This window comes from Wolffia australiana, chromosome 3, assembly GCF_029677425.1.
Source record: "Wolffia australiana isolate 7733 chromosome 3, ASM2967742v1".
NCBI classification, from domain to species: domain Eukaryota; kingdom Viridiplantae; phylum Streptophyta; class Magnoliopsida; order Alismatales; family Araceae; genus Wolffia; species Wolffia australiana.
In genome coordinates, this window is record NC_135837.1 from 6,567,921 (window position 1) to 6,582,555 (window position 14,635).

At 39.9% G+C, this 14,635-nt stretch overlaps 1 protein-coding gene across 1 annotated transcript; it reads left to right on the top strand.

Annotated features, from left to right (window-relative positions):
* The first annotated feature begins 9,080 nt into the window (after window positions 1–9,080).
* On the top strand, window positions 9,081–12,514 carry LOC144700798 (solanesyl-diphosphate synthase 2, chloroplastic-like). Its single transcript, XM_078572337.1, has 6 exons — window positions 9,081–9,657; window positions 9,744–9,853; window positions 10,413–10,540; window positions 10,854–10,957; window positions 11,094–11,221; window positions 11,887–12,514. Exons 1-6 carry the CDS (start codon window positions 9,486–9,488, stop codon window positions 12,433–12,435), a joined length of 1,191 nt encoding a protein of 396 aa, XP_078428463.1. The 5' UTR covers window positions 9,081–9,485; the 3' UTR covers window positions 12,436–12,514.
* The last annotated feature ends 2,121 nt before the right edge of the window (window positions 12,515–14,635 follow it).

The window sequence follows — 14,635 nt, forward strand, 5'->3', positions numbered from 1 at the left end:
CTAAAAGATCAGGGTCGTGCGTCACTGCCCGAAGTGTGTGCTGTAGTATCGCACTTAAGGACTCAGTCTTGAAATCATGAGTCCAACACACGGTCATGTCCCTGATGGAAATATATGTTGCCGCCAAGCTAATCACACATTCCACATCTCGTTCCATATTCATTAATTAAAAATATTCATTATAGTGCACGTGTGATGCTTATAATGAAGTCCATGAATACAGGATCAGACTTAGTGAATTATGATGAGATTGTAATACAGAGATCACTAATCTTTAAGCATATGTTCTAAACATTCTTATTTGAAGGATACATGAGAAGTACTTCGAAGTATCCTGATAGAATAACACTATCTAGCCTCACTCATATGATGAGTATGGCTGGTCCCATAGCCATTAGTGTTGAGACGCTAAGAATAGATAGTGGGTACTCTTTAGTGGAAAGAGTTCACTGAATTGATCCGTATGAATTCCTAAATGGTATTATACCGAACTGTCAATCAGTTTGATTCACATCATGGTTGTGTAAGTGGTCCTTAGACCTGAGTCACCAAAGACGTCTTGTGGACGGACGGTTGTACTTTGACTATGGCCAATGAGTCTCTAATCATGGGATTCTAAATGGTCTTAGTTCGGGTGCATCAAGAATTTTACGAAGATGATTGAGTGGTCAAGATGGGATCGTTCGCCCTCGGTATAAGAGGTGACAGCTCAAGGAAGACGATGCGATGAAGTCCGTGGCCCAGGTAGTGAAATATTGGAGAAGAGTTTTTTGATGATTTTTGAATGCATCATTACTAACTCAGTTGATCGATTAAGGTTTGACAGTTGACCATACCCTAGGTCACCCAAGGAGTGTCAAGTGGTAGATGAATTATACATACACGATAACCGATGATAAACAAGTTCGATAGTGAGTCAATACACACTCCTTTGTATCTTCTAGAACACAAGGTGTAGCTTGGCACCCCACGTGTTGGAGACTCGACCTATCGATTGGGTTAAATTGATCCAACATTAATTAGTCCAACAATATGATGATATAGTTAATTAATTTGGATTTCAATAAAGGTTATTAGGCCACTAGAGTCATTAATGATACTTATACATAGGCCTAGAGGGTCAAACGCAAATGGTCTTTTGGACGTCGAAAGATATACTTAAGTTTTGGGGGTTTTATGAAAAATATCCTCTTAGTATAAATAGGGGAAGGCCTTGAAATAAATTCACCCATGCTAGAACTGTTCAGGGGCCTTCCCCTTCTTTTCCCTTCTCCCCACAACCCCTCTCCACTCCCAATGCGATCGGGACGATGTAACGATGACGACGGAGATTTAATGGGGCTCATCAACAAGAAGGAGGAGATTCGATGTGCTAAGGATCGTGTGGATATATCTATAGGCTGCACACTTGAGCACCTTGAATCGTATCGCTCCGGAATCCAAGAAATCATGGACGCAATCCGTGCAAAGGTCGTGCGATTTCGCAAAAGTCTTCCGCATCATATTGTTTTGATTCCTTCATCCATGTCAAGGCATGTAGAACCCAACAGTCCCCACAATTAGCACGCAGGCCTCTATGCAGGAATGCTGCATACTTTGGGGTCTTACAAAGTGTTGGATGCATGACCACTACGGGTTCTCCATTGAAAGATTGATAAAACTAAAGTCAATCCCTGGCCAAATGACAAACAAAAAAAATTTAAAGTAACCATCCATCAACCAATTCAACTTAATGGGCAACTAGAAAAAAATAAAATTTAGGCAAAAACTAACAATGAATGTTCTTTTAATTTGAATTAGTAAATATAAAATTTATGCAAGTTATTATTCAAATAATACTATATATGATTCAAAATGATGCAAGTTGAATGATATTTATCCCATAATTGAGTTTAAATCTAGATCTCTTGGCCCTTGTGGCCCATCAACTTCAAGGGACTAGACTCTTTTTGGGATAGTTTAATTTTTGGGTTCTTGTGCTTTTGGTAGGAACCAGAATGTCAAAAGATCGTATAAGAAGAAATCTCTGGCAAAATATACGATAGAATCTCATCAGCTATGTAAATGACATCCAAAATATTATTGTATCATTTAAAGTCAGTTCCATTTATGACCATAAATATGTTTGTTTTTCATTTCTTGTGACTTCCTCGAATTGATAATGGAAAGATACGTCCTTTCATATAATTTAATTTCTTCCTAGAATCATTAGACATAATGGAGAATGTTTAATGTTTTGACTCATTCCATTTTGAATTTTTGAACTCCCACCACTTTTAAGGCCTATTTAAATATCCTTCCCTTGTGAAATCTTCCCTCATTCAATACACTTTTACCTCGTTTAGATAATTTTAACTATTATTGAGTGCCCTTCTTGGTATGAGAATTATTTAATGGTCTTTATGGACTCCGAAACACCTTCGAGATGATGACAACAGTGACATTTGGACTCAACTACCTGAGGATTAAAGCTTGAATTGTCTATTCAAGATGTTGAGTAAATATTTCTATAGGTTCAAGACACTACTACCCTTATTTGTGGCGGAAGTTACATCATATTGTCAAAGAGAGAGAGATGTAGGAAATACGTTGAGATCGATAGAGATATATCATTTGTAGAGAATTTTTGGTGGAAGACAAGGAGCAAAGGAAGAAGAACTATAGCGAGAAAGATGTGTTGCTTGGGCTGCACATGGTATATGTGGGCAAGCCTTGATGGCATTATCTGATCAGCTCTTGGCTTGTTGACTACTCTCTTCTCCATGTTCTGGTACAACTGTCCAACGGCGGCGCCACTGCCCCATCACCTTTGGATGATCAAAATTAAATGATTGAGTTATGCACCATCTAAAAAAAATCAAGAACTCTTCTCCTATTGTAATTGAATTATCATTTTCTCTATTTTTTAAAATGTATCCTGATCTTGATGAAATGCAAGTAGATGAGGGTTTTTTTTCATTTGTATATGGAGAAGGGGAAAGCGACGAGGCGGAAGAGAGCTTCAAGAGTTGTCCTAGTCTTCATCCTCGTGCAAATATTTTTCATCCCATGGTGTGATTTTTCTCCATTGACTGTGGCATCTTCATATATTGGAGATCACTAAGCATAGAAGAAAGTATTGAGATGATGATGATGTTGAGACTGTGGTTCCATCAGGACAATGACGAGTCCTTGGAACATAATGATGATGACAACAATGATGATTCCATATGGTGTGGTGAGTTTTATATAACTTACTCTATTTTCATTTCAATAAATATATACATTGCACCACATTTTGCCCAATGGATTGAATAAGGAGAACATGCAGAAGGAAGAGTAAAGTAGTTAACAGGCACATCCATATTCAACCCGAATATTCCGAGTAAACAGTGACTTTCATTTTATTTTTTATTTATTTATGAATATTTCTGTATATATTTTTTTAATTTATAACTCTTGAAAGGTGATGCTTTCACTATTTGGCCTATTTCCTTCTCTCTCCTAATTTTCTTATCTGCTAAAAATCAGAACATGTGTTCCTTTATACTGGACTTATTGTTGAGCAGGAAAAAATAATATCCTATATCCACTTACTAATGATTGGTAGAAACATTTTGTGGTCATTGCTTGTACTTATCACTTCCAGAAGATAGACATTTTAATGGACTGTACTTCTATCTATCACTCTCTTTCCCTAACCACTCATCAATATGAAGTGTGTTCTCTTGTCACGGAATATTGACATGAGTTATCATCGAATTTTGATTCTTGGACAGTTTTGTGCATTTTTATACTAGGCTTGAACTTTTCTATTATAAATATAGCTTCGGTTATAATTTATGTACAAACTATTTATTAAAATGGGCTGGACGTCTTGCTCTATTGTACTCTAAATTTCCTATTTACACATATCAATATGCATGTACTTTTTAGGGAAATGGTAACTTGATTTTACAAGAAATCACTTTTTTCAGAAGATAATATAATCCCATCAGTTATTTTGTGAATAATATAAATATATGCTCTACAGGTATAGGTCATATAGGAATTTCCACTCTTTATCTCCTTTAGTTTTTTTTTTTCATGAAGAAACTATTCCCCTTGTAGTAGATTCGTCAATTGAGTTACATATCCACAACTGTCAAATTTCAATTAACGTACTGTTTTATGAGCATTTAAAAATTTACAACTTTGGACATTAACATGCTGATGCTATGAGCCTCTCCACATTACTCCCCCTACTTTACCGGTTTCTTGTAGTCAAATGAGATCAATTAAAAACACACTTTCCCTCCAATTTTATCTTATGGAGATTTCTGTTTTCCTTTCCTGAACATACTGCTTTACGATCTGACCTTTTTGGAGCTGACCGAACGTCCGGTGCAGTTTAGCTTCTCATGTCGAACCAGACCGAAGATCGTTCCTAATAAAAATAATTAATTATAATGTTATTATCAAAAAATTATAGATAGACAGAAAGAAATACATTGTGGTCCCTCGAACTTTTTGTCATTCTGGGAAGTCACTGTCTAATTCTCTCTCTCTTTCCCCTATGTCTCTTTTACTCTTACTCTAGCTCTCTCTCCCCTCTCTCACTTTCTCATCCTCTCTTTCTCACTCACTCCTTCATTATGTGGCTCTTTCTTTCTCACTCTCTCGTTCTCTCTCTCTCTCCCCCCCCCCCCTCTCCCTCTTTCTCTATCTCATATTTCCCACAGATTATTGTCCTTACATTGGTTTTTCTTGATGGTTATTCATGTCATCACCAGATTAATATTCATCCTTATGATTAGGAGAACACTAGTTTTACCTCTCTAGAAGAAACCTACGCATTTAGAACAATGCCTTTTGGATTATCTAATGCTATTGCCACAAATCAAAGATCTATGAATGCTAGCCTTTATAACTGAACAGAGCGGCTATATCTTGATGCAATCTAACCGGTGATTTTTTCCTAATTTTAATCTGAACCGTCCATATTTAATCGAACTCATGTTTAGACTTATATTGAATCCTAGCCTCGAATATTGTAACGAGTATTAGGGGAATTTGTTCAATTTTTACTAGCTAATCTTATTTTAAATGCTATTGGTCCACTTGAGGCTCTCTCTCTCTCGTGGGCTCCCTTCCTCTCTCTTTCTCTCTCTCTCTCTCGTTTGCTGTCTCCCTCACTCTTTCTCTTTCTCTTTCTTCCTCGTTGTCCCTCTCTCTCTCACTCGTTCTCTCGCTCTCTCCATCTGTCTTTTTGCCATTCGCTCTCTCTCTCTCTCTTTCTCTCCATCCCTCCCTCTTTCTCTCTCTTCTTCGTTGTCCCTCCTCTCACTCGTTCTCTCCCTCTCTCCATTTGTCTTTTTGTCATTCGCTCTCTCTCTCTCCTCCATCCTCCCTCTTTCGCTCACTGCTTCGTTGTCCCTCCCTCTCTCGCTCACTCGTTCTTTCCCTCCAATCTGTCTCTTTCTCATTCGCTGTCTCTCTCTCTCTCCCCCCCTCACTCTTTCTCTCTCATTCGTCGTTTCCCTCCCTCTCGTTCTGTCCCTCTCTCCCTCTCTCACTCTCTCCCTCTTTCTCATTCTCTCAGGCCCGCTGTCTCTCTCTCATTCGCTGTTTCCCTCCGTCTTTCTCTCTCACACGGTCTCCCCCTCTCTCTCCCTCTCTCCCTCTCTCCCTCTCTCCCTCTCTCCCTCTCTCCCTCTCTCTCAATCTCTCTCCCTGTCTCTCTCTCTCTCCCTCGTTCAATCTCTCTCTCTCTCTCTCCCTTTTCTCTCTCTCTCTTTCTCTTCCTCCTCTCTCTCTCTCTCCCTCCTCTCTGTCTCTCTCTTTCATTCTTTGTTCTCTTTCTCTCTCTCTCTCCCTCCCTCTCTGTCTCTCTCTTTCATTCTTTGTTCCCTCTTTCTCTCTCACTGGTTCTATCCCTCCTCTCTCTCACTGTCCCTCCCCCTGTCTCTCTCTATCCTCCCTCCTTCCCTCTGGCTCTCTCTCATTCGTTGTTTCACTCTTTCTCTCTCCCTCCTCTCTCTCTCTCCCTTCCACTCTTTTTCTCTATCTCTCTGTTTCTCTCTCTGAGTGTATTTCTGTATCTCTCTTTCCCTCTGGCTCTCTCCCCTTCTCTCTCTATCTCTCTCTCCCTCTTACTTTCTTCCTCTGCTTACCTCTCCCTCTTTCACTCTCCTCTCAATTTCTCTCTCTTTCCCCTCTCACTCTCACTCCCTCCCTTTACCATTCTCTCTCTCTCTCTCTCCACCTCTTTGTTTCACTCACACTCTCCCCCTCTCTTTCCCTCTTACTCTCTCCCCCAACATGAATATTCGTGTCAAGATTTTGCTTGATTTATTTTAATTGTTACATGAGAAAAAATACATATTTATCTCTTAAAATTAACTTTGAACTCCAGATTTTGGTTCAAAACCATGACATTGACTTTACAACTTTGACTATTCAACGTGAATGGATTGAGATTGGACTAAGATTAGACAATACGGCAGGTTTAGGTTTAGGTTTATGCTAAAACCAGACCGACATTGGATCATGGCCTTCCCTTTGTAGAGCCTCTAGTAAATTGGATGGGTCTTTTTTAGATGGGTGTCTCTTTTTTTCGCCCCCTTAAATATTCTTCTTACTCAAATAATTGATTTGTAAATTATCATATAATGTAAAAAATACTAATATTTTATCCATTCTCTATTGCTTCAATGACTTGTCTATGTATTTAAAATGATTACTTGTCTACGTAATTTAAAATCTGTGTTATCTCTCTCTCTTTTTCTCTCTCTCCACAACCTCCCTCTAACATTATTTTCAAACATTGTCATGCACATGCTTACAATAAATATCTTTGAGAAGGTAAATATCTTTTGGGCATCAACTCTTCGTCTCTCGCACTTGTTCACTCTCTTTCTTACTTTATCTTCATAACTATATAAACATTCTCTTATATCGCCCTTAGATTATACTACACATTAATATATGACATTAAAAGATAGTTAAATCCTGCTAATATTTCAAGATTACAAGATTCAAGAAATAAACTTTCACCTATTTCAATGTGATTTGGAGATAATTATAGTGGTTTAACCATTTGATGAAGTGAAGTAAGATCATATCGTTAAATATGTGGTTATGGATAAATGGAATTCAAAGAATCTACTTTGAAATTTTAGAATGGAAAATTTTAGGAAAAAATATAAAAGGGAATTCAGCCAAAAGCAAAAGGAAAATTTCAACCATTTCTCGTCGTCCCCCATTGCACGCCTCCAGACAGGATGATTTTTTGTTTCTTTTGATGCGTGAAGCACCTTGCTGAGTCACAATTAAAACTGTATATCTCTCTCGTTTGTCAAGCTTGTATAAAATATGTATAAAAATGTGTTGATTTTTCCCCACAATTCTGTTCTTCCATCATCCACGTCATCTTCTGTGGTCCTTTCATTTTCAGTGATCAATCACCTGCCATCTCGTAGACAGGATGATGACTAATGATGGAAATGACTTCATCCAGTCGTCCACCCATCGGTGGGACGGAACAGATGACTAATGCTGGATGACGGACAGGGACAAAATAGACAAAGACCCGTCATCTGTCCTGCAGTCCTATCCAGCTAGGACTCTAATGAACAAAATATTAGAAACAAAAACCGAGGTGTTAAATGACCCAACTTGTCCTCTCTCTCTCACTCCGTCTCCATATATCTCTCTCCCTCTATATCTCTCTATCTATATGATGTATCTCTATCACCATCTCTCTCCCTCTCTATCTGAAATATATATATATATATATATCAATCTCTCTACCTCTATCTCTTTCTATCTGTATCTATCCAACTCTATCTCTATTTAGCTCTCTCTCTCTTTCTCTCTCAATCTCTCACCCTACATATCTCCTTCTACCTCTCTCTCCATCTCTCTCTATATATATCTCTCTACCTCTCTCTCATTATCTCTCTATCTCTCACTATCCATCTATCTATCTCTGTATCCCTCTACCTCTCTTTATATCTCTCTCCCTATATATCTTTCTATCTCTATATCCCTCTACTGCTCTCCCTATCTCTACCTATATTTTCTCCTTTCTCTATCTCTTTCTTTCCATCTCTCTGCCTCAGTATCTGTCTTTCTCTCTCTCTTTCTATCAATCCATTTATCTATCTCTCTATATATTTCTATCTCTATCTGTCTCTTTCAATTTACCTATCTATCTCTATTTCTTTCTATCTATCAATCCATCCATTTATCTCTCTCTGTTATGTTTCAATATATCTATCAGTCCATCTATCTATCTCTCTATTTATTTCTTTCTATCAATCCATCTATCTATCTATCTATATATTTCTATCTCTACATCTCTATCTATCTCTTTATTTATCCCTCTATCTATCAGTCCATCTCTCTATCTATCTATCCAAATATCCATCTATCTGTCTATCAGTCCATCTATACATCTCTCTATCCATCCCTCTATCCATCTATCTATCTATCCAAATATCCATCTATCTGTCTATCAGTTCATCTATACATCTCTCTATCCATCTCTCCATCTATTAATCTATCTATCAATCCATCTCTCCGTCTATCTGTCTATCAATCCATTTCTCTATCTATCTATCTATCTATATATCAATCCATATATCCATCTATCCATCTATCCATATATCTATCTATCTGTCTGTCTGTCTGTCTATCTATCTATCTATCTATCTATCCATATATCCATCTATCTGTCTATCAATCCATCTATCCACCTCTCTATCCATCCATCCATCTATCTATCTATCTATCCATATATCCATTTATCTGTCTATCAATTCATCCATCATCTCTCTATCCATCTATCTATCAATCCATATATCCATCTATCTGTCTATCAATCCATCTCTCTATCTATCTATCAATCCATATATCCATCCTATCTGTCTATCTATCCACCTATCTATCCATATATTCATCTAACTATATATATCCATCCATCCATCCATCTCTCTCTCTCATAATATATATATATATATATATCTCTCCAGGAGGAGGAGGGGGGGTCCAGCCAATGCCAAATGGAGATCACCGTCGAGAAGAGCGCCTCGGGAAGAAGCCCGCCAGTGGCGTCCGCTCGATCGCTGAGCTTCAGCCTCCCCCCATCGACGTGGCCTCGTCCAGCGCCTCACATCCGCCCCTCCGGAGGCCCCCACCTCCATCTCCAACCATCGATTTCCTCCCCCATCTTCCAGTCAATGATAAGGCCCCGGCCCCAGCAAGAACACCCCCCTCCTGTGGACCTCGTCGATACACCTCAAGATCATCTTCGCCGCTCGAATTCCTCCCCCAATCTCCCTCCCTTTGCCCTCTTTTAATCCCTGATCTACCCTCCATTCGATAATCTTCCTCCCCGCCTTCTCTTTCTCCGCTGTTCTTGGATCATGCGAGGCGATTCCGAGGAGTATGGTTGAAATCTAGGGTTTGGGTTCTTGCTCTGATCGGCTGCGCTCGCGGGACGGGTTTTTCTGGAGGTGGGTGGTATGATGGCTTTGAATTTCCCTGGGGCGGTTCTCCGGCAGAGGGGATTGGGGGTTTCGTCGTGCGGGTGCCCGTGGAATGGAGGGTCGCCGGTGAATCGGCGGAGGGGGATTTTGCTCTTTAGGCGGGCGAGCGCGGCGCGTTGCCGAGTTTCTTCGGCGCAGATTCCGCCTGGTAGGAGGATTTCTTGCGGTTTTTGCCGGGGATTTTGAGTGTTTTCGATTGGGGGATGGCGATTGATTGCGATTTTGAGGTTTCAGTGGTGGAGATTCAAGGCGGGGAGCCTTCGAGTAGTGGCCCTGTTTCGATGTCCTCCTTGCTTGATGTCGTCGGCGATGATCTCAAGACGCTGAACAAGAACCTCCAATCAGTGGGTATCATTTTGCTCAAATTTCTGTTCTTTCTACTGCTAGAAGTTGTCCTCTGTAACTTAATCACTGAAGCTCATCATGTTTGATCGTCCATCAAAACCCCGTGATTCTAGAACGTCAAAATTCTTGAAATAAATGCATCTCTCTGTCATCAAACAGGAAATTGTGGAACATGTATATTTGAAAATTTTGAATACCCAGATCCGGAAACCACCAAAATATCTACTTCTAAATTTAAAACAGTTCTGGAACACCCATATCTCGGGATTTCTTCTTGTGACTATATTAAACTTGCTATCTTTTTCTCGTGTCCTTGAATGTTTGATGATTTACCATCTCCAAGTCATGTTCAATCGTTCAGTGCTCTTACTATGCCGAATAATTATTTTCTCTTCAGGAGTTCCCTCCTCACCCTTTCGTCGGTCTATTTTGGTGTCTTTGTTCATCAAATTTATCATCATGTTTTATCCATCTAAAGAATTAATAAAGCGTGTTTTTGTGATCGAATGTTTGATCATGTGATATTATATCAAATTAACTTACGCATGCTCCCACTAGATTATTGGCGCAGAAAATCCTGTTCTAGCGGCAGCGGCCGAACAGATATTTGGCGCTGGCGGAAAGAGACTGAGACCTGCCTTGGTGTTCTTGGTTTCTAGAGCAACGGCTAGTCTGACCGGCTTAAAGTATGTGTGTTGTTGATTATTTATTTTTTCATTCGAAGGGATTACCGAGGGATAAATTCTTGATTTTTTTTTTCTAATGCTTGAAGCATGTGGTTAATTGATAATTCATTTTCTTCAGTTAAACAGAATTACTGAAGCCAATGCTAGAAGTATTTGGTGTATTGACTACTCATTTTCTTTGTTCGAATGGATGTAACGAAGGAAATATTCTTTATTGTTTTTCAATCTTAAAGTATGTGAGTTGTCAAATATTCATGTTTGCGTTTGAACGGAATTAGCGAAGGAAATATCCTTATTTTTATATATTTTTTAGGGACTTAACTCCTGAACATCGACGACTAGCGGAGATTGTCGAGATGATTCATACAGCGAGTCTGGTCCATGATGATGTTTTGGACGACAGTGGAATGAGAAGAGGTAAGTTTCTTCATTTTTAGTTAATTTTTTGTCAACGTAAGATTTCTGAATACACTATTTTATTCTTAACAATTTTTTTTTACATCATTTTCGCGTTTCTTTTGAGGGAAGAAATAAATTTAAATTTTCTTGGCAGGGAAGGAGACGATCCACCAGCTGTACGGCACCCGAGTTGCCGTGCTCGCCGGAGACTACATGTTTGCACAGTCATCTTGGTACCTCGCCAACTTGGAGAACATTGAAGTGATCAAACTCATCAGCCAGGTAGACAGATAATCTTAGATAATGATTTATGTTGGGTTGGCAGGGATGGTGGAAGATATAATCGTAGATTTACTTAACAAAGATAGGGGACGAGGAAGATATAATCTGTTTCATGGTAGAAAAAAGGGGAGGATGTCCATTTCTGATGATAAAGGGGAGAGAAGAGAAATGATAGTAGAATGGGATAGAGATGAATCATACGATTGATGATGGGTGGGGGAGAGAGGAAGAGGGACGAACTGATTGATGATAAGAGGGTTAGAGAGATGGACGTTGATGGGAAGGGGCAGAGGTAGATAAATTAAAAAGAAGGGTGGTGGGTAGGGAAGAGAGGAAAAGAGATGAACATGTTACTGGCTGAGGAGGAAGAGAGAGAGATTAAGATATCGATGATATGAGAGTGGAGAAAGAGCGACATGAATATTTTCATGATGGGAGGGGGAAGAGAGATATGAACGGATGGATGAGAAGGGTAAACAGAGAGGTAGAAAGATACATGATTGGAGGGTGCAGAGCAAGATGAAATAAAAGATCAGTCACAGGTGGGGAGAGAGGAAGAGAGATGAACATGTTGATGGTCAACGCTGCAGAGACAGATGTGCATAGATATAGAGAGAGATATATAGACATCAGTGAATGAATTTTTTGGGTCGCAATCGTGGCAGGTCATCAAAGACTTTGCGAGTGGAGAGATCAAGCAAGCCTCGACTCTCTTCAACTGCGACATTGAGCTGGATGACTACCTGCTGAAGAGCTACTACAAGACGGCGTCTCTGATCGCGGCGAGCGCCAAGTCAGCGGCAATCTTCAGTGGCGTAAGCGCCGATATCTGCGCCGAGATGTTTGACTTCGGCCGCAACCTCGGTTTGGCCTTCCAGATCGTGGACGATGTGCTCGACTTCACAGAGTCAGCAGAGCAGCTGGGCAAACCGGCAGGTGCCGACCTGGCAAAGGGCAATTTAACGGCACCGGTGATATTTGCCTTAAGAAGGGATCCAAGGCTGAGGGAGATGATAGACTCAGAATTCTGTGAGAGGGGAGATCTGGAGAGGGCAGTGGAGATGGTGGTGGCCTGCGGGGGGGTGGAGCAGGCCAGGGAGTTGGCATTGGAGAAGGCGATGCTTGCCGTGCGTAGCCTTAGCTGCCTCCCCGCGTCGGAGTACCGGACCTCACTCGAGCGCCTTGTCCACTACATTCTTCTTCGGGTGGACTGAGATGGTGCCTTCCTTGCTGTGTCAATCTGTTCATTACTATACGGCGCCTTGTCTATTGAATGAATACCTTTATTACCAACCCCCCTCTCTTTCTGCCTCTCGGTCTCTGTTTCTTCTTCTCTCTCTGTTCTTGCCTCAAATTCTGATATGTTCTTTACATGAACATATTGGAGAGGGTTCCAAAGACCGCGAAGGTGAGTGGGAGATACATGCTGGGCCAGACTTCTGTTTTTCAAGATCTTGACAGCGGGCATCTGCTGTTGGAGGGAGGTAGGATCAACCCACCCCAATCTTTCTTCTTCTTCTTCTGTCCAAGCGAACCTTGGCATACTTGATGGTTGTTCTGAATTCTCGTATTGAACTACACCACTTTGGGAATTGTGATTCAAGAATTCTGCTGGCTTCGCCTTTTCCCACTTTCTGGTTCTCTCTCTCTGTCCTTAAATTCTCTCTCTTCCCACCATATGCCTTTGTCTCTCTCTGTTCCTGACCTCAAATTCACTTCCCCCCACACCGCCCCATCTGAAATTCACTCTACCCCACACTCTATCCCACTATCTGGCTCTCAAATTTGGCTGGCCTGGGTGCTTGAAATGAGTGTCCCTTCTCTATTTTTTTTTTACTTAAGTTTTTCTCAAAAACCCTACAAAGTAAAATATATCTATCAATGCCCTTCTGACCTTATATGTGTGACCCTCTAGGCCCATATATCATTATAGTTAATAACTTTAGTGGCCCAATAACATTTATTGACCAACCTTATTAATTAATTATATCAACATATAGATTAATTAACTAAGGATCAATGTAACCCAATCAATAGGTTAAGTTTCTAGCCCGTGGGGTGCCAAGCTACACCTCGTGCTCTAGAAGATACCGAGTATTCTCAAACTCTCTCATGGAACCTTTACCGTCATCAATTATTGTATATGTATAATCCATCATACGCGCGAGACTCTGGAATGACTTAGGGTATGGTTTATCGTCAAACCCTAATCTGTCATTTGATTAGTACTGATGTGTAACAGGGATCATTGAAGAACTCCTCCAATATCCTCACCACCCTGGACAGAGATTTTTTTGCATCGTCTTCCTTGAGTCAGTCTCCTCTTATACCGAGGGTGGATGATCCTATCTTGATCACTCAATTATCTCCGTGAACTTCTTACTACATCCGAGCTATGACTTATTTGAATCCCATGATTAGAGGCTCGTAATTCGTAGTCAAAATGCAGTCATCCATTCATGAGGTGTCCTTGGTGTCTCAGGTCAGTGGATCACTTATACACACTCCTTTGTATCTTCTAGAATACTAGGTGTAGCTTGGCAACCCATGTCTTGGAGACTCAACCTATCAATTGGGTTAACTCGATCTGACGTAAATTAATCTATATGATGATAGGGGAAGGCCCTGAACGAATCATTCCAATGTGAATCATTTTGATTTGGTCATCCATATCAAGGCCTCCAAAACCAACATGAGAGATATACTAAGGGTGGACAACCCCATCTCAACCACACAATCACCTTAGTGGACTTATTGATACAGTTAACCTAAGCCAATTTAGAATCCCATGATTAATAACTCTTAGGACATTGTCAAATACAGTAGTGTATCTAAAATATGTTTTATGTGTTTCAAGAGTAGGAATGACTTAACCATAACACAAATCAACCTAGTTCATAATTGTCTATGAAACCATCCAATGGGTTGGATAGATTAATTCAGTAATCTATTTCCTTAAATAACACCATATATCTCTCATTAGCTTCTCCACCCTAAAGGCGATGGGATCAACCATCTCATATGAGTGGTGACAGATAGTCCTATACGATTCTATTTTGATGTCCTTCTTGAATTTCTAAATAAACAGGAATTTTTAGAATACATGTTTAAAGATAAGTGATCACCACATTATGATCCTTACCAATTTCAAAATCAAAGATTTCTGATTTAACATTCAAAGTCATTCTGCATTCTTCATTCAAAATTCATGAACATCTTTTGGGGGGTTCTATTCATTTACAAAGTAAAGGAAGGGAGTTGGCTAAAAAAACTCCCTCTTTTGACGCGCATGGAGTTTAGTCAAGTAGAATTGGGCTACGCTCCTTGATACTTGATGAAGGAAAATTGTGTACTGAATTTTTGTGTCATTGTAATTTTACTTTTCCTAAAACCAAAAAACTCCGATAAAAATAG